This window comes from Nothobranchius furzeri, chromosome 3 (genome assembly GCF_043380555.1).
Source record: "Nothobranchius furzeri strain GRZ-AD chromosome 3, NfurGRZ-RIMD1, whole genome shotgun sequence".
NCBI classification, from domain to species: domain Eukaryota; kingdom Metazoa; phylum Chordata; class Actinopteri; order Cyprinodontiformes; family Nothobranchiidae; genus Nothobranchius; species Nothobranchius furzeri.
The window spans coordinates 52682527-52707304 of NC_091743.1; the positions used below are offsets into that span (position 1 = coordinate 52682527).

Sequence of the window (24778 nt, forward strand, 5' to 3'; positions counted from 1 at the left end):
CGCTTGAACTCCTCCCTGACCCGGAGAAGGCATTCTACCCTTTTCCAAATCAAGACAATGGTCTCAGATTTAGCTTTCAAAATGTGTTCTGAATAATTTACCACTTGCAGGATTGTATTTATTACTAAGAGAGCCTGGAGCATTCTATTGTTACTTTTGTTTTTTACATGAAAAAAACCTCCAAAGCAACTCTTTTAGCTTTTGTAAAAGACTCTTGTTTTGAAAAGTGAAAGTCTCCAGGTGAGCAGGTGGTGTGTTGCTCATGTTTAGCACATTAATCATTTATTATCAGGAAACCACAGCCTCCCCAGGAGAGCCAACTCCCACTGACTTAGACTGAAACCACACCAGGACTGCTCCAGAACCAGATCCAGTCATTTACATGGACCTTTCAGGCCTCAGTAGAAGTGTGCTTGTTTTCTTTAGGAGTTATTTCAGCACTGGGAGCTGTCCGTGGGTTCGACTTGCTTCTCGGCTTTCTCTTAACGGATTTGAACTCTTTTTCACTCCTCTGGTTTTGTTGTGAAACCCCTGAACCCTCTCTCACCATGCTCCCAGCTCAGGAGGCAGCAAAAATTTACCACACCAACTATGTGCGGAACGCTCGTGCTGTGGGTGCCATGTGGACGGTGTTCACCATCACCTTTGCCGTCATCACTGTGGTGGTCTTCATCCAGCCCTACTGGATTGGAGACAGCGTCCACACGCCTCAAGCCGGCTACTTTGGCCTCTTCCACTACTGTATTGGGAATGCGCTGACCTCGGAGCTCACATGCAAAGGGAGTGCGCTGGACTTCGGCTCCATCCCGTCCGGAGCCTTCAAAACAGCCATGTTCTTTGTGGGGATCTCCATGTTGCTGATTGTGGCCAGCATTGTCAGCTTCAGCCTCTTCTTCTTCTGCAACACGGGCAGTGTTTACAAGATCTGCGCCTGGATGCAACTGGCCTCCAGTGAGCTCCAGGGTCCAGTCAGACCTTGTCTACATCTATAAAAATCAAACTGAGTGGTTCCGATTGTTAATTTAAGAGCTATGAGCAATTATTCGCCACCTTAGAGATATCGTGTTTTTGCTTTAATGTCACACTCAAATGTTTCAGATCATAAAATAGTTGTAATCAGACATGCAACGCTCATGTTTGCAATGTCCAAATTGCCACAACTATTCCTTGAAATTACAGCTGCTAGTTTGAATGGCATCAGGGGTAACCAGGCTTTCTTTTAGGGTGGCAGTTGGCACCCTATGCCATCCCGGTGAATCCGCCTCTGTTTTCTAAAATGTCTGTTTAAGGCTATCAGACATTCTCCTACAGCATTGGTTCCCGACTTGGGGTCCATGACCCCCCCAAGGGGGTCCCCACAAGATTGCAGGGGTCCCATAATTTTGTCTGTGTTGATGTTGTGAGGTTACCCAGATTAAATATGTCCTGGTTATATTAGTTTAGGGTAACTTTTCCCTCATTAGTGAATTAAATCATCTTTTGAAAAGTGCCTTTTCAGTTTAACATTTAGTATTTAGTTTTTTGTGTCTGATGTTGAAAACATTTCTATTTGAAAACACTTACAGTAAAATATACAGACAGAGTCCACATCTTTTATTCATTTAGGTTTGTCTCAAGATCAAGCCCCCCCCCCCCCCAATAGATGTAAAAGCAAGAATGAATTCAAAAGTATCTGTAAAACAAATACAATTGCACACCAAATTTTAAAAATAAACAAACTCAGTACTGACAAGACTTTAGTCACTGTGCATCCTCAGATAGACGTGAAACCCGAGTCTGCCTCTGAAACATGAAGCAGCTCCTGCAGCAGCAAGTGAAAGGATGAGGCTGTAGTGAGACAGGTAATGAGACTGAATTGGAGGTGTGCGGTTACACGTGTGACTAGTGCAAACACTAGTCCAGGTTTGTGATGATGTGAGGTATACTGTGGCTTTGAGCATAATTCATCAGTTTATTGGTAGATTTGATCTGAGCTTAAACACAAAATGTATGATCTGCATCAGTCATCACTGAAACAAGGAGCTCAATGAAAATGTGTGTGTGTGTGTGTGTTTCACCTCATCATGCTGAGCTGAAACTGCAGAAGGGTATCCTGTCTGCAGAGTCAATAATGGATTAAATGAGCTTTGTGAACCTTGAAGCTGCTCAGCATCTTAGTGTTTAATGTCTCCTCTGATTCCCTTCCTTATTAACCCTTCCATCAGAGGAAATGAGAAAATGTTCTGACATTTATGTATCGTGCAGTCCTATAAATGTTTCCAGAGCTCTGATGGTGTGTGTGGGCTCTCATCGTCCTCTCAGGTACATGCATGGTTATCGGCTGCATGATCTATCCCGACGGCTGGGACTCAGATGAGGTGAAGCGGATGTGCGGCCAGCGGACGGACAAGTACACTCTGGGTAACTGCACGGTGCGCTGGGCCTACATCCTGGCCATCATTAGCATCATGGACTCGCTCGTCCTCTCCTTCCTGGCCTTCAGCCTGGGCAACCGGCAGGACAAGCTGCTGCCCGAGGACTTCCAGGTGGAGGAGAAAGGTACGAGGGGGAGGTAACTGGAGGATGTGATGGTTAGACGGGGCAAATATGCAGGATTGGGTTTTTATTTGTGCAGAATTAGACCCCTTCAGTAATTTATTATGTCTCCTATGAACAGATAAGGCCTGATGGGTGAGAGTCACTAAAGTGACACACAGAGGCTCTCTGGGACAGACAACACAGCTCTGAAGGTTTCATCAGCTCCAGCTATTTCTGCCTCTTCTACAATCACGCAAACTCATTTAAAATCAGTACAATAAATACATTTTTATTTCTAAAAGAAACCATGAAATTGTTAAATAAAAATTGAAATTTAAATACGAAATACAGTATATGTTTTCTGTGTGTAATGTTGCTTCATTAACAGTGCTATTTTTCAAATTTACTCAGATTAAAATGTTACAAAAGGATGTTTTGGGTAATAAGCGTTACAAAAATAAACCGCTTTGAAGTCATTTCACTTAAAGGGACAAATTAGTGTCCGATCTTCATAAAAGAATGAGTAACTAGGTTGTATTTCTTTTAAATTTCCTTTTAAAATTGAACCGATCATGTGTATGCTTTAGAAAATCATGTTGACTATATACATATAAATATGTGTGTGAGATTAGGTCAGAAATGCTTCGTGGTGTTAAAATTGCACCTTTGCTGTTTGACGACATGTCGATAAAGTCTGCTGCTAATCCATAAATGCTTGTTCATTTGTTAGAGGATCCAAATGTTATATTTTTCCTAAAAATGTTGTTCCGAGATTATTTCCTTCACTGTTCACATAAGTAAACAATTACACATCACTCCCCTCACCTTCTGAAACAGGCAAACAAATGGAGATATGGAAAAAATATTGGTTGTTAATATCGGCCCATTTTTACTTTTCGAACCGATATCGGTGGGTTAAAAAAAGACTAACATCGGTCGATACTGAAATTGATGCCGATATATTGTCCATCCCTAGCTAAAATCCTTGTAGGTCCCTAAAATAAACATCAGCAACCTATTTAACATAATGAGTAATGACTGAAGAGGCCAACACTCGTTTTGGAAAATGTTTATTCTTATTACCGACAGACAAAGAAGGAAGACATGGAAATAAGAGACTTGCTTAAAAAAACGAATGACCGCTGCAATGAAATGTAAAGCATTATTACAATATTTATAATTAATACAATCTTTTCCACTGATCCAGCTCGTCTGGGAGGATTTTATTGCCTGCTGATGGTTCATAAATGTCTCTTAAGGCCCTCAGAACGCACATTTCAGTCTTCACTAGTTTAATGACCGTGTAGTCCGATTCTTTGGTACACTGAACTGTACACAGAATTCTTGTATGGTGTGTTTTCACGTGAATGTGGAACATGAGTGAATTAAGAATTTAAAAATAACAATCCAAAGAAGAATAAACCGTCTGCCAGCTCATGCACTAGAGAGAAATAATGAGATTTTTGTTCCTACTATGTTGTACAAAAACACGTGTTCCTTAAAAATCCCTACAACCAACCACATCTGAAATAAGAACAAAGTGTGAGTTTGGATAACTAAATTAAATCCATTTTTATCTTGTAGCTCTCTGAGAACAAATGTAGGAAAAAGGTCCGTTCATGAGAAGTCTAAACTAACAATACTTCAACGTTTTAACCTCAGCTGTAACTGACTACATCGTTTTCAGCTAAATGTATAAAAAAGCTGGCACGTGATGACAAACAGTTTTGGCTCGGCATCAGATCTTTGCGTCTCTGACGGCATCCTGCTTTTTTCATTTGTAGAAAAGTGCAAAGGTATTTTAAATCCGACAAGAATGACGGGCAGAAGAGAAATAGCAGCAGTCTGAGGGAAATAAGCACAAAAAGATGTTGTCTAACCAGTAAAAAAAAAAAAAAAATCAGTAAATACGGAGAGGATCTTTACCTCCTTAAATAAACAGTGAAAAAAGACTGCAGGGTCTCTGCTGTTTGGATGGGCGTGAATATGCCGAGATGTGAAGATGCAGCGCAGGCACAATGAGGCTGACAGACGCAAACGTCCAGGGCCTTCACACCCGATTCACCATTACACAATATGAGAACAGCAGTGTGTGTGTGTATGTGTGGCCTCTAGGATGTGAGCCATGGATGTGAGAGGCACTGAGCTGCTGTGGCCCTCCTTTCAGGCACCAGGTCCAGCATGGGCAGCAGGAAGCTGCTGAACGAGTGAGCTTCCTCCTTGGACCACTCGTACTTCTCCACCAAGACATCGAACAAAGCCCACGGCTTCAGCTTGGTGATGTGACGCAGATCACCTGAGAGAACCGGATGTAAAACATTTAATTACGGAGGTGCATCCAAAAGTACAAGAAGTAACAGCATTCAAGATCTTAAAATAAATGCATTTCTAATATTCTGTTCTGAACTGAGCAGATGGCTGTTCCCCTGAGCTCTCAGGAGCTTCACCCATGGACAAGGACATATTTCAGAGTAGAACTGCAGCCAACAGCTGGCTGCAGGCAGGTGTGTTTACCTTTCTTGGTGAAAAACTCCTTGGAGTATTTTCCTGCCAAGATCAGCTTCCGAGGAACTTTTCCTAGCAGCTCGATGATGAGAGCTATGTGATCTACGGGGAGGAAAGAAAAACACACGAACAACCAAAATAAACAGAACATTAGATTTCAAGTAGCTTAGAAATCCACACAGGATACATTTCTTTATTTTAGGAACAGTTGGACTAGAACTGTGTGTTAAATGGATTTGATGTTTTTAAAGTTCCTAAACAAATACGGCACTTCTTTTCTGGTTGTCCTTTAAAACAAAAGTTCAGTTTTATTCCTCTTTGGCAGCACTGACCTTCATCTCTGGAGTAGTCTTCTCCAGAGTGAGGCTCAAACAGATAATCTCCTGTTGCAAGTTCAAAGGCCTGAGAGAAAAAATAAAAACACACACACTCAAGATGAAACAATTCCACATAAATGAGCTTAAAGAGCAAGTCACCCCCAAATCAACATTTTTGCTGACAACAGTGCTGTTGACATGTGAAGTCATTACTTTGGTATTTGATTGCATTCTTATTTAAAATATAACTATTCTGTCTAAAACCATCCGTGTGGTGCCCTCTTCAGTTTAAAAGTCTGATTTATATTGAATTGGAATCAGCCATCGCTATTGGCTAAATAGTACCACCTGACGTGGATGCACTGCGCTCAAGTCTTGGCCACGCATCTGGCTGGCTCAGCCCCTCTTGAGCCGATACAAAGCGAAACAGCTCAGAGTTTGGTCACTGACGCAGTGCTGCCCTCTCTGTCCACCAGGCGACGCCTCCCTTTTTTCAAAATGGCGGTATGGGATGGCGTAAGACTCTGGTAGCAGGGTGGCTTGCTCTTAAAGACCTTAATGACACATTGTTGACTTAAAACAGGCAAATTCAAAACAAATTTCAGACATTAAAAAAAAATTAAGATTTAAGCAAAAATGTGTCCGCAAATTCTAATACTTCTTGTTCATAACCATTAATAATAATCTCTTCAGGAAATAATAATCTCTTCAGGAAGTGCAAAGAGCCTGACCATATCACTGTAGCGTGTGTGTGTGTGTGTGTGTGTGTGTGTGTGTGTGTGTGTGTGTGTGTGTGTGTGTGTGTGTTACCATGCAGGCTGTGCTCCAAATGTCTGCTGGAGTGCTGTAGCCGGCTCCAGTCAGAACCTCAAGAGAACGGTACTGTCGTGTCTGGATGTCATCGGTGAAGTGTTTATGCTGCAAAATAACAAACTTGTCAGTAGTATTTTAGAAAAACCAGCTGATACTGTCAAAAAAAACAACAACTACCAAACAAATAAACAAACTGAAGGTCAGTAATCTTATAACCACTCTGCTTTTTTACACACTTTAATATCAATTTTGATCAAAAACCTATAAAAGTGCCTGACTTGTAGCATTTTATTTATTCAAAGGTCAGTTAGCAGTGGTAGAATAACAAATTAGATCAACATCACACACACACACACACAGGCAAAACCATAACGACACAACATAAAATCTCATCCAGTCTTCCTTATAAAATTCTAACCAAGCGTTGTGGCTGATTTGTGTGCATTCTGTTTGCACTTACCACCCAGCAGGCATTACCGAGGTCAGCTATCTTAACCTGCAGCTTGTCAGCGTTCTGAGGATCCAGAGGATTTATCAGCATACTCCCTGCTGAAGGTACAAGGCAGAGTAAAAGGTGATTTAACTCCCTCAATCCACTTATCTCAGGCTGGTCCTGCAGGGTCTGATGCAGAACGTTTACTGTCATTTATTCAGCTACAAAGTAGAGGGTGTTATTAGTGATGTGCCTGAGTGAAAATCAGAACCATGATGCATCCATATGCATCAGCCCCAGCTAGCACAACAAGGCCCACTCAGCTCCGGCCCTCCGTGGACACAGACAGCCCACTCGCTGAGCAGCAGCAGCGTTTCTGACCTGCTCAGTGGAAAGCACGCTGCATCCATTTTCAAATTAAAGCACAACCAACCCAACATCCTCCACACTGCTGTTGGATTAGAAATCTGCTGTATATTTTAACTATTTAAAACAAGTTGGTCTTATTTGTGACTGATCTGAACTATTTCAGTGATTCTTTTAGAAACTAGAGTTGAAATGAGCATGAAATAACGACCAGGTCTGTAAAACATGAAATTACAGACAAAAAAGGGATAAATACCAACATTTATGCTTATTGTATCCGATAAAACATCACTTGCAGAAAAAAGGTAACTTAAAGGAGCAAATTAAAAATGAACCATTTTACTAGTTTTACCTCATTACAAACAGATGTTGAAATATTCATTAGCAAACAAGGTAAAAACCTGAAAATAAACATTTTAGAGTCCATTTGAAGACCCCTGGTGCTTCACAGTAAGATCACCACTAACCATTCTGGCACTCCTCTTCATCACTCCCTTTCTTGTCCTCCTCTTGATTGTCCATGTCCTTCATCTTTTTTCCTTCTGTTTCCCCCTCCTGCCACTCTACACCAACATCTGAGCTGTGGGATGAAAGGAGCTGCAGCACGGTCGTGTCTGGGTCACAGATCTCCTGTTCCTCTTTGTTGCATAACGTTTGGTGGATCTCTGGTTGGTTTGTGTTCTGTTGGTCCTCCAGTTCCTTGGCACACTGCTCTGACTCTTGTGCATCTGGACTGGCGTTGCCGTCTGCTGATGACACGTGGCCGTTACAGTTGATTTCCATTCTGTTCTCCTGTTGGGTCGTCTCCTTTTCCTGCTCATTTAACTCAGGCATCTCTCTGGGCTGCTCGTCAGGAGTCAGGTCTACAAAAAAATATGATGGATTATTTTCACAGTTTTCCCTTGAAGACAAATGTTTTCTAACCCCGACGTTTCACTGGAAGCGTAATCGTCATTAATGTCGTAAAACACAGCCAAATGGACACCGTTGTGGTGAATGGGTGTATCCACTGGGCGCAGAGCGACACGCCCTGGGCGCGGAGCGACACGTCCTGGGCGCGGAGCGACACGTCCTGGGCGCGGAGCGACACGTCCTGGGCGCGGAGCGACACGCCTTGGGCGCAGAGCGACACGTCCTGGGCGCGGAGCGACACGTCCTGGGCGCGGAGCGACACGTCCTGGGCGCGGAGCGACACGTCCTGGGCGCGGAGCGACACGTCCTGGGCGCGGAGCGACACGTCCTGGGCGCGGAGCGACACGTCCTGGGCGCGGAGCGACACGTCCTGGGTGCATACCAGAAGCGTAGTGCAATACCGCTCAGCTAAATTCATGCTTAAGGTGTTACGCTCTACATTTCCAGAACACGTCAAGCTCAGCAGTTCAGCTTGAGTCGAACAGGAAGTCAGACACAGGAGCAATGCAAAACATCTGGCACCTTTAAAAATAAAAGACATTTTCGATACATCTTCCTCCTTGATATTTCTTGCGTGAACTGGCAAAATCACATGTGATCCTGCAATTCCCCTGTGATTTCGTGCCCTCGCTGGACCAGCTGCATGGAACACCCTCACTGCTGATGCACTTCTGAAATGAGCTCCGCAGGAAAGAACGCGCCGCTGAGGTCGTGGAGAAAACACACCGTTTACACATCTGGTGGTAAACCTGGGTCACTGTGACCTGCTCACCTGTGCTAGTGTAATTATCTAAGTCCTGCAGGGTAGCAGACACAGGGAGGGTGGTCGAGGAAGCCGTGTCTTCATTGGTCTCCGTCTCCTCTTCATCATCTTCCTCTCCACCATCAGGTAGAGCTCCTCCCTCCGTCTCCTGGATCCTCTTCTCCAACAGTTCTGCTTGCTTCTTTTGCTTCTTTTTCATCTTCTTCTTTTTGTTCTTTGACATTTTGGCTGGCTGGAAAATGGAGAAAGCTGCATTGCATTTATCCTATGTGTAGTTAATAAAAGCCTTATCAAATCGACTTACTTGTTTTGATGCTGGAGCTGTACTGACTGTAGGAAATGGGAAACATCAAAGGATTATAAAGTTGAAGGACACACGGCTCTAGAATCAGCAGTCTGTTCTGGTGGATAAATTTATACCGATCTTCCCCAACAAACCCTCTCTGCTGTGGCGCCAAGCTCAGCAGGAGTCACACGAAGTCCTCCTCTAGGTGAGCCGCTGACAGCCATAACCAACCCACTGGTGACTCACATCCAAGCTTTCCCTTTTTACTGGTTTCAAGCCAAAATGCTCACATTTTTGAGTTTGTGATCACCTCACATTAAACGTATCAAGTAGATTTAAATTCATTCTTGTCTCCAAACCCAAAGTGAGAGGATGTAACCTGCAGATCCAGAGGGAGGCGGAGCTCCAGACTTCTGCCACTGCGTCGCTTCAGCAGCCATCTTCCTGATGTAGGGCTCGTTGACAGTCAGCAGGATATTTTCTGGTTTAATGTCCGTGTGAATGATCTTACACTTGGAGTGGAGGTAGTCCAGGCCCTGAAGAACCTGCAGGAGAGTCACAGATGTTCTAGATGAAATAACTGACATTGCCCCCTACATTTAAAGCAAAACAAATCTTGATGCTTGAAGTTTATGCTTCTGTTTTGCAGCACACTACCTGTCGTATGATGCTTTTAACACAAGGCAGGGGCAGGCCCTGATAGTTAGACTTTATGATCCACTTCAAGAGGTGGTAGCCCAGAACCTCAAACACCATACACACATCTGGAGGAAGGCAGGTCAAGAAGCCTGGCTTACACGCATCAACAGTAGTAGGCAGTAAAGCAGTTACTCATACATGTGTGTTGCTGTAAATGATCCTTTTGTAAATTATCAGCATTTTGATTAACAAGGACATTAATGTGTCTGTTAATAAAGCAAAATTCCTTTGCAGCAGAGGATACGAGTTCCATTCATGCCAGAAATTTTGAAGTCGTCCAGTAGCTGCACCACCTTCTCTCTACTGGGATCTCTGGGATCCGTGTTCCTCACCTGGAAGACACAAACAGCTGTGTGAATACCAACAAGTACACTGGATGTATCTGAACAACAAAAAGATTTAATGTTGCCTCACAGATTTGAGCAGCTTGATCTCATCCAGAGCCGTCTCTGTGTAATGTTCAGCACTTTTAACCACCTTCATGGCCACGAAGGATTTCTCCCTGGAAACGACAGTAAGCCTAATTTATAACCACGCATTTTACGGCCACATCAGCTTGTTCAAAAAGGGTCGAATAATAACATCAGAGCAATATTTAAACACACAGGAACACTGGAAATAAAGACACACATTTTTAAACCCTGATGTTTATAACTGGTGCCCACAAGCAGCTATAATCCACCAACTAATTACAAATGAAGTTCAAGTTTAATCTGGTTCAGACCACCACAAGGACAGCAGCTCACAGAGTGAGGGCCAGTAGCAATTCCAATAGGCTGTTAAAAAAAACAACAAGCAGCTTATCAACAGCTGCCCAGATGCTGCAGCTGCATTTAAAAAGCCTCTGCTACTTTTAAATGATGGCGTCCAAAATCTAACAGTTTTTAAACACTTGCTGTGAGTCAGCAGCAGTGCTTTTCAGTCACAAAACATTTTAGAGCTATTTTTTAAATTTATGCTTAAATGCATCACTGTTTACTTTAGTTTTTCAGAACATCAATGCAGTCAAAAAAGACAAATATCAGTTTGACAGGGACTTACTGGATGTCCCAGGCCAGCCATACAGTGGAGAAGTGACCCCAACCCAGTTTACGGATCACATGATATCTGCCGTTAAACAGATCACCAATCTTGACATGGTGGTATCCACCTGAACACATGCACAGTGAGAGAAATGGTCAAACATTAACTTTTGCTTTATGCAACTAGAGTTTATTATAAAGGAATGTTTTTCAAGGATGTTATGACAGCTCTGTTGACACCTTTTTAAATTAGAAAATAATGCAACTCCAATCACGCACACACCACACACACGCACGCACGTGCGCACGCGCGCGCACACACACACACACACACACGTTTGACAGTTCCTACCCCTGCAATAATCGTTGGGATCCTCCTGCTCGTCGTCGTCGGAGCCCAGGATCTCCTCATCCTGCTCTGGAGCAGGAGACTCTGCTTGACCCTGTTGAGTGGCAACTCCACGACCATGAGGCTCCAGTCTGAGCAAAGAACAGAAACCAGTAAGGTCAGTGAGACAAGAAAAGGACCTAAAGGACAGGAACGTTGAAGACAGAAATAAGGAAGGACTGATATGAAGAGAGACAATCAGATTAGTGTAAATAAGTGTAAAACGTTTAAAAGTGCATGAAGTAAAAATGACTTCTGGTCAAATGTGGGCACTGCAGTCATAAAAAACAAGCCCACTCTGAGCAACAGTTGCCATTAAAGGATCAGAAGACTCTTGATGACAAGTGAAGTCAAACACAGTAAGTTGATCATAAACACATTTCACTGTAATATCTAGTTGTTGGTGATTCATAAAGTAGCTTGAATTATTTTTTAGAGCTTTTTGTTTCTAATTCACCGTTAGCATTGTTAGCGTATAGCCTCCTTTACCCAATATTAGAGTAAAACAAAAAGATGCCGTGGCTCTTCGGGTACAAGAAATGACTTCTGGGTCACTCCTGTTAAATTACAAATGCAGTGTGCAGGAGTGTTTGCCAGTGCAGACTTGGCAACCCCGCAGGCTCACATGATTGGATCTGGAGCCAGGAAGAATGGAGGCTGTAGAGATTGTAAACAAAGACGTAAACAAAGACCTCTTCTGCTTATTTAAAATGAGAAAAACTGACAAGCCCCCAGCCAGCTGAGTAGGAAAGCTTTTGGGATTTTGTTCGATTTGCCCATGAAAAACAAAACAAAAACCCTGAAATATTCAAAACCTTTTGTTCTTTTTTTAAACGTTAATGTGCGAACAATAAGAAAAAGTCTGCAGCTCACTGACTTTGATCCCAGCATCGGGAAAGGCAAGACTGATGCAGCATGCTCAATGAGGAGACACAACAGCTTTGAGAAAAACATTATCTGAACAGTCAGGACACATTCGTATAAACTATATTATTATTTTAAAGGATTCATATTTACACTAACATTTCCATGCAGACCAGCCATTGTCAGGTGTCCTGCTGCCACAGCTTATGTCTTAAACAAACTTCTCTAATCAGCTCATCCTGTAGTCTTTACTCCTGCATCAGGTAGTTTGACAGGGCTTATGGTATGATGGAAAACATGAATTCATTCATTACACAGGAGGAAAACTTCCAAAATTAAGTAAAATAAATATAAAACTAATAACTAGGGATGTCTTTGATTCAAGGCTAAGAACTCTCTGTTGATGGCAAGATCCATCAGAGCCAAAGGTGGGCTGAAAAGCAGAGGAAGGGAGGAATGATTCACCTTCCCTTACCAAACAGAACCAAACAACACAACTCCATCCAAAAAAAACCCAAACAGGACTGATAATTAATAGTTGTTAAAATCCTGACGCACATTTAACGATCACTAAGGAGGCTATGTGACACTAACTAAAATGTATTTTAATTATATTACAAATTAAAGTGGTGAATAAACATGACAAAACGATGCATCAGTTAGGATACAAACAATAAACCTAATTTGGTTTTCTTGTTTGTTTGTTTTTGATCAGCTGAATAAAAATCCAGTTTATTGAACAAATATCCTCTTGGTGCTGTCCAAGGTGCTGAAGAGATTACTGGAGGACGACGACATGAGCAAAGCCGCCATTTAAACGGTGTGTGTGGTATAAAAATCCTACAGACATGATTTATTATTAGTTTATACAGAAATTATCATAAGTGGCGGCTCGTCCAAAGGGGGCACTAGGGTGCCACCCCACCAGTCTCACAGGAAGAGGATGAAGAAGACAGGAATCACAAAATATAAAATAATAAAACATGAAAATTAAACTAAACGATCTATACATCATACAGACTGAAAATGCTGTGTATAATCTACATTTACCTGTAGATTAAAAATGTTCTCTCACTTTTACCACGACCAAATCATCTTGTGACATATTTCCTGTTCATTTTGGGCACAGCGGTCTTTGCAATAGACCTACGCTATGATTGGCGAATGTGCGCTGGATCCCCCTCCAATATAAAGAATAGAATAGAAGAGCCTTTGGGTGCAGAGATTTGTGATTGAAACATGCGCAGAAGACTGGAGTCTCAGATCAGGATGTTCACCTGGAACTCCGAGCCAAAAGCCCCAAAGCCCAAAACTGTCAGGAATCAGATCAGTGTGATGTTGGGACGTGACTACATGAACCGAGTGGATTTTATTTTACTATAACACGGATTATGACCATAAACCTGCAAAGGTACGATTGAATTTACGCTTTTGATTTCATGAAATGAGCCGTTTTTGCTGCTGCGTTCGCGGCTTGCTCAGTGAGTTTTGCACATTGAGTAATGGCGGCCGACTTTTACCGATTGAAAAGAAGAGTCTGGACTTTAATTTAAATGGCTGCTTCTGTGGGTAGGATCATATTGCATTGTTGCTACTGTGTGTTTTTCTCTACATGTGTGTTTAGCGTCTTTTCACGGCCTTTTCATGTAGCGGCTCATTGTTGTTGGGTGTCTGAGGTTGAAAATGTAGATTCTGACGTTTTGATGAGCCTCTTCCAGTTAAGTACGTGTGCAGTTTGCATATATTGGTGAATTTTAAGCAAGTCCTTGAACAACTTTATTGCCGGAAGTGCTTGTGGACCTGGTACCAGTGCCGTATGATGCATAAGAAGGGTAATTTGGCGCCCCCCTGTGGTGATGAAAACTGACTTGCAAAAATAAATTCGCCACACACCACTGATTATTTCAAAAATTAATGTAATTATATTTTCAAATAATTTCCTTTCCTTATCACCATTTGGAAGTCTATGCAACACTTGTAATAAATGCACCTTGTTGAGTTTTGTTTAGTGTTGCAGATCCTTGCAGAAATAAATGTCCCTGCAGACTTTTTACTATTCTATGATGTGTGACCAGCCACAGTAATACAAAAGTGACTGAGTTGAAATCTCCATTTCCGCCTTCATGCTAACAAACCAGTTTCACATCATTAAAGTAGCTTTAGTTTATGTACTGAAACTGGGGAAGATAAACAAGGTTTGTTTTTCGTATCAATTTTATGAGATAAAAAACCTTGTTCTTAAATCATGACAAATATGTTCTTACTGATGGTATAGTATGATGCTACTTATAAACACCAAAAAACAAAGCAACATTTTACTGGAAAGTAAAAAACAAATGCAGCTACTAAAACACAAGCCCAGGCTCAGCGCTCATTGATGAGCTACTGTTTACATTTTCTAAAAAGGCCCAAAAACCTAAAAAAAATTCCTACTAAATTGATTATTTTTTATGGGTTCAAAGAAACTGACAATCGGTTACTTGGAAGGAGGACAAAGCTCATTGTTGGGAGGAAAACAAAAAAAAGGTAAACAAGATACTTTCCAGAGGTGAAGAGACGACAATCATGTTCTCACCTCTCTCTTAAAACACAAATGATTCATTTATACCTTCTGATTACAACAAGGAATAATAGTTTTGTTTAGATATTTACTGACACATAATAACAGACAAATACTTTTTGATGTAAATACGACACTTGTTGACAAAAATTAAGAGCTGCCCTGATGAGGTGAGCATAAAAACACCTCAGAGTGCAATGCTGTGATCCAAGACAAACAACAACAGAACGTTGACACAAATTAAGCATTTGACACAAATTTCTTGTGTTTGATGCCAAAACAAGACAGACACTTGACCATTCAAAGTACATATTTGTTTTTCCTTCATAGACAGAGTTCAGTGCCCTCTGATCACACAATACACATCAGGATACTTCAAGGACTTCTGCAACACTAGAGAACCTTGGGCTGTCCTGGCTGTTGTTAACTGGCCTTGCTGGGTCCCCACCTCCAAACCATCACATAATAACACTCATCCTACCTGCAAGACGCACGGATTCCCATGGGATGTGAGGCTAGGGGGGCCAGAGGGACCAGGTGTTGAAAGAAACCCCTTACTCCATCCGTCAGGAGGGGAATGAGGGGAGGTGCACAGGCAGAAACAAAAGTACAGAGGGTGAAAAGTAAATGATCGTCAACGACTAGAAAATAAAGTGAGAAGATGGGAAAGAAGACGAGCGAGGCAGGAACAGGGAAGCGTGGAGAGAAGATTTGATGAGAGCTTGCTGCAGACTGCGTCCTGGACTGAACGGATCTACTGTACACTCGCCAATCCTCGCTCACTCTTCCCTCTCTCACTCACACGCTGCCTCTCTGTCTGACCGAGAACTCTCCTTGGCTGTCGTCAGCCTCTGGCCCAGCCCCCCTCAACGACAGCTGCGAGATGATTGGGGGAGAGCCCAGCACTGCATTGCAGGTGAGATGCGACATCAGCCTTATCCTCAACTCCTCCTCCTCATCTGATCAAAACACTATTCTTCTATCCTTCCTGTCTGTCTGTCCATCATCCCCATCTCATCATTCCATCAACAGTTCTCTGGTTTTTATGGGTTTTAAGCAGCAAAACTACAGTTTACTTTACAATCCTGTCTCGACCCAGAGAAGGCGCTTCACGTGTTTCTGTTAGCCTCAGACTGGAGGTTAAATGCTAAAGTTCCTTCATCACAGCAAATTCTCACTAAATCCAGTTTATTCTCAAAACAACTAAACAAACTAAAGACCATGGTCAAACCATAATAACTGCTGAAAGCTGGGAAAGGTTTTTATTGTATCAAACCTTTAACCCAAAAATCCCCAGAGACTACGCCCAGATGTTAAACTTAGGAAGTCCCTTCTGATCTGTTTTTAGCAAAACTTATGAAAATAACAAAAAGCAGCACCCTCCAGCAACATTTAAATTTTCCTTGAATACAAACATTTCAAAAACATTAAGAAATAATAGCAAATAGCTTATGTGTTTTCTCACGGCCATTTACTAACTAATACATATTAATGAGTGTGAATACTGTCATTTATGATTTAAACACACCTGCAATTCTGCCATCAGGAGGTTTTAAATGTTAAAATTACATTTCTAAATTATCTTCCATGCAACAAAGAAACCTCTGGAGTTATGCACTTCAGTGCTGTAGTCTATAGTTATTATTGGTGATTTTGATGTCTTGAAATAGATATGTCCAAACTTTAAGATAACAGTAATTCCCGATGACGTATAGCCAGCAAAGACGTAAGACACTCAAAGAAATTAGACTCTTACTTACTTTTAACTATCACCACAATTTATCTACATCCTATTCTGTCAGAGAAAACTTTCACCAGATCCTGCAACAACAGTAAACAATAACAAACTTTTGTAATGTATCAACAGAGTCCATTTTCAGCATTGAATTGACAGCAACCTTTCATACACGCCAGAGCTGCAAAGTCAAGGTTATACACCAGCTGGAGGATCCAGACGCAGAGATCAAACTTTTGCTCACTTACTGTTCTTCAACGCAGACATAAATAAACTGTCAAGGTCTCCCGCAAAAGCCGTATCTCTCTGCTAAAAGTCCGACTGCTGGATTCCTCACTCGAATAAAAGTGAATCCACACGAATCCTACAAGGCTTTACAACTTATGGGTTAAATAATCGTATGTGATGAATGAACAAGATGTCTAAATCAAATGTTTGAATAGCCTGTGCTTAAATCAATGAATTTGAAATTAATGTTGTTCTTACAAAGATCCATTTATATCACAAATTACTATGTGTTTGATTTAACAAGTTAATCATTATCTACACTCATACACATTACAATACGATACAAATTAAGGTTAAGGTTCGCCTCACATAACGTTTAAAGATTCTTTATTTACAGAATTAAGAATCTTGTATCTGAAGGAAGGAGTGGCTTTCTGAGGGATGTTGGTAAAAACCCAGAAACTTGTCAGATTCTGATTGGACAGAAATCATAACACTGTGGTTTAATAAAACAGGAATTACTTCCCGAGTAATTCAGTTTCGAACCGGCCAATCCGGAACAAGCATCCTTGGGACATCTCTTTTGACATACAGTCAACCTGTTTGCACGCTGCAAGCTGACACAGCCAGACGGCTCCCTGACAGCCACATCCACTTTGGACGCAAACAAGCATTCCAGCTACTGTTGTGACCTGGACATCTCAAGACTGGATGGGTCGCATCGAAGTTAATCTACTGGCTTCAGGTGCCGTGAGGTCCACCCGACTTCTGACAGGCGGGACCTGCTGGGGGTCTCCGCCAGGGTTTGCAGACACAACAGATTGCATCTGATGCTCAGATGCTGTTTTATTAATAATCAACTCTCTAGTTTATAGCAGACAGACAACAAATTCTTTTACACCCAGATTTCACAATTTCTTTCAGGTAAAAAGATTCTGATAAACATCTAATTTACATCACACCACCTCACACATCACATCCCATCACCGCATATCCACTCCATCACGCCGCATTATTCATATCTTGTCATGTATAATCATTCGTTTAGAAAAGAATTAAATTCCATTTTAACTATATACCTGACTCTGTCTGAATTAATACAAAGTGTCTATGGTCCCTGAACAAGCAAAGAACCCTAGACTCTTCTGATTAAACATTCAAAGATCAATCAGATTGATATTTCATATTTACACGAATAATCACATCTTATTGGTCATAACTAATTTGCAGTCATCGCGCTATAAAGTGTGACCGCTACACTTCATGTTACAGAATCATACCTGCAGCAAAACTCCAAAGGAAAATGCCTTCCTAAGTGAGTAAATCACTGGATCCGAGTGAATTTTCCCTTCGTTTTTTTGGGGATAAAACACTGAACAAATGTCATGTCAGAGGTGAAGATGGAAACTTTTAGCAGAAGAACTACTATAAAGTTAATATTGTGAACACGTGACAGAGAGATAACGCAAATAAAGAATCACAATGAGCCGATCACTCTTATCTGACATGAGTGTGTGTATCATGTGTGTATCCTTGCCCCTCCCTACCTGTTCTACTTTCATCAGGGACACAATAGAAAAGAGCTCTTCTGGATGGAGGTGGACCAAAACGATTGCAGTCCTACCTCCCCTCCCTACAAATAAAATCAATGTAAAGAGCCTGTGCAGCAGAAAAAAACAGCAGCACTAGGTAAATCCAGCGGGGGTGCAATGCACACAAAGTGTAAATGGATGTAGACCAATGGTTCCACTTTAGCACTCCGACGCCTACGAAAGATTTATGAGAATCACGTCAAAAACCGTGTCTGGAGAATGTCCACTTCATCTGATCAAGTACATTAAAGTTCATTTTCCAAAAGTCCAATAACATTGGGATTTTTTATGTTTGCAAGCCATGCAAACAAGATCAATAAGAACATTAAACTGTGATGGTCGACTCAAGATATGAAAACCCAACAAATCCCAGTTTGAAGAGCCTGAAACCAACCCACTTCTCCTTTAGCCAACACACACTCAGACACACTTTTCATACATTCAACCACAGCCTAATGGGAAGAAAGCGAAGTGGTGAACCTGCACTGTAAGATATATAGAGCTGTGGAGGACTGCAGATGATAAAATAGTTGATAGCTTATGTAATAAACTACAGCCAAGGCTGGGAGAGAAGCAGGGAAGCTTAAAGCAAGAGACTACACAGTAAATACTTTGCAACCGAGGCTATTCCTGCTTATTCTCCTGAGTCTAAATGCAGCCAAACATGGCATCTGTAGCTCAGGAAGTCATCTAAACAACCAAATCTTATATTAGATACCTGAAAATACAATTATCACCAGATCTGTGATTCTAAAAACATACAGGCAGTCAGAAAAGCTTCAACTGTCTGCACACACCCTTCAATCACTCTCTCACTCACACACACACACACACACACACGTGCACGCACACATACACACACACACACACACACTATCAAGGAGTTAGTTAACACACATTTAACACTCCTACTCACTTGCATGTTAGACCACTGGCAAGTTTCACCACAGCTGTATTGATAGAGAAGATCCAGTCCAAGAGCCACATGACAAAATGGACACAGCTTCACTGAACATAAACTCTTAACTGGGTTAAAGAGAAGATCTGAAAATCTAGAGTCTGTGTTGGTCTGCACTTCTCTCCTCTGCCTCTCTAAGTGTGTGGCTGCTGTGTCCCTCTCACCACAGCAGCTACAAAAGTAAGAGCGACACAAGAAAGTGGGAGGGAAGGAGCCTGAGGACAGTAAAGCCCAGATTATAATCCAGCATTAGTTCAGTAGGGCTCTGGTTTTTACTCGGTGCTAATGGGCTAGCTTACTGCAGTATTCTTCTGAATAACAGGCATGGACAGTGAGGGCACCATAGCGCTTCTCAGCAGACAATAACATCTGGAAATATTACACCTAAACTTGACTTTGCAATCTGATCCATCTGTTTTTAAAGTCCCTCCTTCTCTTCCAGTTTTACTGGACACAGCTCATGCAAAGCACTACAGGTTATTTACAATCAGAACATGACCTTTTAAAACAGGGGGTGGGACTGCATGCTATCATGCATGTTTTTGTTCTTTCTCTGCTACAACTCACCTGATTTTAATCAGCAGATGATTAAACCACTGAATCGGGAGTGTGGAAATAAGAGACAACAAAAACATGCTGGTTACTGGCCCTCGAGGACCAGAGTTCCCCGCCCCTGCGTTTAAAGAACAACTAAAACAGAACAAATTTGATAGAGAAAAAGATGCTTGCAGAATGTTTTGCTTTCGAGCGTCTTCCATGAGAGCGGGGAGAGGTTCATAGCACCACGGCTGGGCTTATGTAGGGCAAACACTGAATATGTAACAATTTCACAAAGAAATAATCACAACAAAGTGTAATGTCTCATGCAAGTTGGAAGATTACATTGAAATGGTTTTCCTTCTCAGCCTGCTGCAGGGTTGTCAAATTGTCTTTTTTCAGAAAAGTCAGCGAGGGACACAGTCTTCGTTTGGAATCTGTGAGCCCATGAGTTTGCAGAGCGGGTGCCAAGCTAATGCTGCAGCGTAAAATTTGTAATTCGACACTGGCAGGCGAAAACCTCAAGTTGTTTGAAGAACCAAATCCAATGAACAGAAGCAACACATAAGTTATTTCTTGTACCTCTAAGAGGCTACGACATCTTTTTGATTAACTCTACTATTGGGAGAATAAGGCTAGAGGCTAACACTGAGCTAGCAATGCTAGTGTTGAATTTGATGAAAAATAATCAGCTCTAAAAAAATGTCAAGCTACTTTTTCAATTATTGACAGCTCAATATTCCAGTGAAATATATGAGTGAAGTGAATTATGTGTCAATTGTGGCGTTTTGCTTCCTTTTTTTTTTGAGTCTTTCAGAACTTTAACAGCAAGCTAAGCAACACGGCAAATAACCACACTTCCTCTAATGCCAGAGGTAAACAACCATAATAAATAAGAGTAAGTGCTCCCTACCGTAAAACGCCCAAGAGTGCTAACATCAGAAATGACAATATATTAATCTACTTATTCATTCATTTCATTTGTTCATTTATAAAGCCCCTTCCATGACAGAAGCCGATGTTCATTATGGTGCTGAACACATCAATAATATGAAACCATCAGATAAAATGTGACATAATCATAAAAAACATTTTAAAAATCAAAAGAAACCTGTATGACTCATCTTCGCTTTCCATCTAGAATCGTCTGGTGCTGATGCATAACTTGCAACAGCCATGAAACTCACTTATCACTTACTGTGTAGAAAAATAACCTGCAGTATCTAGATTTGACCACAGGATGTTACTCTTATATCATCCTTACATATTGCGCCTTTAAGCTGTGAGACTTGCTCCATTTAGTAGTTTAATATGACCCACTAACCATTAATACCTTACTAAAGTTTGTACTTGGGCTTTGAACTTAGTCATTTATGTATTAATATAATTATTTTCATGTATTTTAAATTTGAATTTACAATCTAGTTTTATGCTGTCACTGTTTTTTCTGCATATTGAATCACCTTTGTGTATGAAATGTGCTTTAGCTGCCCTGCCTTGCCAAAATCCCTTAGGGTTCAAGTCCATTAATCTGCATTATAAAACACTCTGTAATTTAGACAAAAACTTCGATAAGACAGAGAAAAACTATATCACCAGTATTTATATGGTACTATTTGTGATAAATAGTACTCTGTAATAGTTTATCAACGTTTTTGTTGCATTTATATATTTAGCACAAATGTTAACATCTTTTCTGTAAAAACAATATTCTGAAAGGCCGTTAATGTTGCTCCTTGTTTTTCAGTATTGAGAAACTGTTGTTCGTTCAATGTCTTTAGCTATTTGGTGTCAATTAAAACAATTGGTCAATGATATCTTTTGACCAAAGCTCAGAATCAGACATTTAAAACAACTTCTTAGCTTACATAGAATACCATTGTGATTCATAGAGATGTCTGCAAACGTATTTTCTTTGTTTCCTAAATAAATTAATGTGGCATGTGACGTGAAAACGGGTTTCTTGCTTACTTCTTCCCTGGTTTTCTGGGTTTGGTCCTCTTCTTTCTTGCTTGAATCGCGAGAACTAAATAAGAAAAAAAGCAGAACACGGGTGTTACTACTACATACCACAACCCCCTGCATAGTTTTCGCTTAAAACTGTTGGTAATTAGTCTAAATGTAGTTGACGCGGTTGAATTAAAACTGAGAGAGACAGCTAGATGCCAACTAGTGATGCTAGCAGGTTCCTTAGCTAAAATAAATAACTCATAGACATTCGGCTACTCGTTTGGGGATTTCTCATGTGAATATAGGCTATCTGCCCAACTTCTAAGTAAGCCCTGACGAATCTGTTATAACCACGTGGTTTATTTCTCTACTTATCTACACAAAAGTTTTGGCGCAGGTTTCTTTATCCACACTGTGAGGCTAATCTGGTGGCTAAAGCTAGCGTGAACGTTACCGTACATAACATACAAAGCGCATGGTTCACTTTTACTTTTTCTCCTTTGTTACGAGGTATTTTATGACATTAGATGATACTCCGTACATAACAAGTAGCTGGTGTGGTAAGTGTACACAGAGGACGGACTGTGGATTAAGATTAAAATATATAAAAAGCATTTTTGGTTAAATTAGCTTCGCTACCTTTTCTTTCCATGCCGAAAACCTGTCAGCTGCGTTCAAAGGCGGTCGGAACTGTGGAAACTCTCTGTCAGAAGCGTTCAAATGACTTGGATTGAGCTGTAGATGGCAGCATTTGGCTATTAAACTGCAGTCATCCTTTACATGAATTTAGAATTTACATGAATATTAGCCCGTTTAGAATTGTGTCAAATATATGAATATTTTACCAGATTAAAAAGCGGGGTTTGTTTGATACGCAGATAAACAAGGAGTGTGGGAGCCAAGTTTTAGTTCATATATGTTTAAGTCTGTGTGTTTTGGTATTAGATATATTTCAATTTTGTCAGAGTTATAAATAGGTAATTTAATAGAATAAGTTAAGCAGAAAACAATTTTATTTGTGTAAATGTTGATTTAAAAAGTTGTTTTGCTAAAAGAAGTCTTATTTTGGTCAACTCATGTAGACTAGTAGGTTTTGAATTCAGTCCCATCCAGTTGAGGCTCTTAAAAGTGCAATATTGTTTCTTAACGTAACGAGACAGCTAAAAAGAAAGAAAGAAAGAATCTACAAGTATAAATGGAATAAGAACTGTTAAACTGTGTTTTCTATATTTATAGAAGCATGTACTTCTGTATGTGAGCATGTGCATGTCTGTATTGTCTGTATTTTTTAGAAAATGTGTGTTTATGTGCCATTCTAATCTGTTAGCTTTTTTTGCGGGTGTTTGAATGTGGATTTGTCACGAAGAGTGTTGTTTGTTTTAAATGCTGTGTATATGATGAAGGACGGGTTGCAGTGGTGCCAAGGGGTGACTAGGGTCACCCCTAGAAAATTGCTGACCACTCCAGAGACCAATGATCTTTAATGAATTATATTAATGTTCACACGAACTATAAATTCGTATTATTTAATCAAATATAAATGTAAAACCCAATTAAAAACATACAATTAAAGAGTAAATAATCAGATAAAAAATGTTTCACAATTTTCAAACCAAGTTTAAAATCAAGTTTTTGTGAAGTTAGCAATTAGTGTTCTAAAAATTCTACAGTGTAAAATTGCATTCCAAATAAGTTTCAAATGTCTTTTTCTGAAAATTTCGTGTTATTCAAATTTGAGGTAAGCATGTTGGATGCATATTGTTTTTTTTATGAAAAAGAATAAAGGAGCATCGCTACAGGCTAAACTCTCCTAGTTACCACACTGACCAATCTGGTGTGCCACCTCCAAAGATTTCTCTGACCCCATGGCCATCCCTGTGAAAAATATTTGGGGGTGCCACTGAGGGGCTGTCCAATATTGGGCCATGTACACCCCAGTAGTGGGCACCAATAGGCCAGAGCAGGGAATAGACCCAGCCCTGGGAAGAAGGGGGGCCAGCCAGTGGACCTCAGGGCACCAGTCCCCAGCCAATTTATGTTTTTATTTCTGCAGTTTGGAAAATGACCTGACTAGTGAAAGGTGTGCACCGCTGCCCCCCCCCCCCCCCCCCCCCCCCCCCCCCCCCCAGTGGTAACATTAAAGCACAACACAGTCTCAGAACATAGCCCCAATCAGAGGTCCAAAAATAGCCTTTATTTCCTGATGGTGTTATTATTTACAGATGTCACCGCCTGCATCTCGATACATGTGGTCAAGAACAAAGTGAAAAAATATAAACACATCTCAGGCAAAGCAAGCATAACCAAAACAACCCTCGATATTATATTGATGAGAGAAATATCTGATTGATGCAGTGGAGTAAAAAAATGTGAGGCATCAGCATTGCCCTTCAGCATCCAGTGAGTAAACGTCCACTCATGCCCTGCTAAAATGTCTAAGCTAACATGCTAGTGCTCCTCATACGACAAAAAAAATTAAAATAATAAATCACAGGGAAACGTCCAATCCCGATTTAAAACAGACAGGAGTGGAATAATACATGTGGAAGAAAAAAAAACTAAAACGGTAAATGGGGAAAGGATGACATAATGTAGTTAAGCCAGAGAAACTGCATTTACAAATTGTTTCCTTCAGTTTCCAAATATATTATATTATATTGATTATATAAAGTTTTCTCAAACAGAAATATTCAGGCAACTTTGATAGGATTTTCTTCTTTTAGCTGATTTAGAAACACAATCTGTAACTGCAGTCACTGTGGCTTTAGTGGATAAATCAGATTATTATTGATGCTCTCCATAAATAATAATGAAAAAAAAATATTTCTTTTACACTGAAATACAAACAAAAGATCATAAATACAGAGCCATGTGGTGCCCCAAACATTCAATAAACATTAATAGTAATATGGTTTATAACTGCAATGAAATTAAATTACAATTGGTACTTATGAAAAAGATCTAATCTGAATAAATTATGAAGCCAAACCTGTTTTTCTTTTCATTTAGCTTCAGTGAAACTGGAGCTTACCGACTGCATATGAAGTCACTTGGAACAACAGAAATGTTACAGATGAAGGAAAAATGAAACCTTTTCAACATTTGGAAAAACTGATATGAAGTTATTCTACAAACTAAAAAAGAAAGATGCTAAGTCTACAAAACTAAGAAAATAAAGGCCTAAACTCCTGTCCATTTTATATTTGACTGATTTCTCCTCTATTCTGTACACGCTTATTATAATTTACAAACAATATAATCTCATTTGTCATTTTAAGATTTATTTTTTTTAGTCATACTGGTGAAGAGGTTGGATAAAGTGTCTGAGCAAGT

The 24778-nt window shown here is 40.5% G+C and overlaps 2 protein-coding genes across 4 annotated transcripts; one reads left to right on the forward strand and one right to left on the reverse strand.

Moving 5' to 3' along the window:
* The first annotated feature begins 426 nt into the window (after positions 1-426).
* lhfpl5a (LHFPL tetraspan subfamily member 5a) lies at positions 427-2790 on the forward strand. Its single transcript, XM_070549331.1, has 3 exons — positions 427-951; positions 2302-2538; positions 2657-2790. Exons 1-3 carry the CDS (start codon positions 549-551, stop codon positions 2665-2667), a joined length of 651 nt encoding a protein of 216 aa, XP_070405432.1. The 5' UTR covers positions 427-548; the 3' UTR covers positions 2668-2790.
* A 1117-nt stretch (positions 2791-3907) lies between these two features.
* Positions 3908-22164, reverse strand: srpk1b (SRSF protein kinase 1b). Of its 3 annotated transcripts, XM_015959522.3 has the most exons (16): positions 22085-22164; positions 21467-21521; positions 10986-11113; positions 10653-10761; positions 10026-10113; positions 9856-9943; positions 9570-9676; positions 9292-9457; positions 8931-8956; positions 8636-8858; positions 7419-7814; positions 6613-6701; positions 6150-6257; positions 5355-5424; positions 5032-5124; positions 3908-4813 (listed from the first exon to the last, which is right to left on the reverse strand). In XM_015959522.3, the coding sequence occupies exons 1-16, from the start codon at positions 22095-22097 to the stop codon at positions 4629-4631; spliced, it is 1944 nt and encodes a 647-aa protein (XP_015815008.3). In that variant the 5' UTR covers positions 22098-22164; the 3' UTR covers positions 3908-4628. The 3 variants fall into 3 exon arrangements, with proteins under 3 accessions (XP_015815008.3, XP_015815007.3, XP_015815009.3); XM_015959521.3 differs by lacking the exons at positions 21467-21521; positions 22085-22164 and adding an exon at positions 18917-19072; XM_015959523.3 differs by lacking the exons at positions 21467-21521; positions 22085-22164 and adding an exon at positions 14927-15234.
* Between the last annotated feature and the right edge of the window lie 2614 nt (positions 22165-24778).

Excerpts from the sequence above, each read along its gene's own strand:
- lhfpl5a (XM_070549331.1), top strand. The coding sequence starts at position 549 with ATGCTCCCAGCTCAGGAGGCAGCAAAAATTTACCACACCAACTATGTG. Across the intron at positions 952-2,301 it reads CTGGATGCAACTGGCCTCCA|GTACATGCATGGTTATCGGC; the intron begins GTGAGCTCCAGG and ends TCGTCCTCTCAG.
- srpk1b (XM_015959521.3), bottom strand. The coding sequence starts at position 18,987 with ATGTGGCTCTTGGACTGGATCTTCTCTATCAATACAGCTGTGGTGAAA. Across the intron at positions 11,114-18,916 it reads GCCAGTGGTCTAACATGCAA|ACTGGAGCCTCATGGTCGTG; the intron begins GTGAGTAGGAGT and ends TTCTTTGCTCAG. Across the intron at positions 6,702-7,418 it reads TGAAGAGGAGTGCCAGAATG|CAGGGAGTATGCTGATAAAT; the intron begins GTTAGTGGTGAT and ends TTGTACCTTCAG.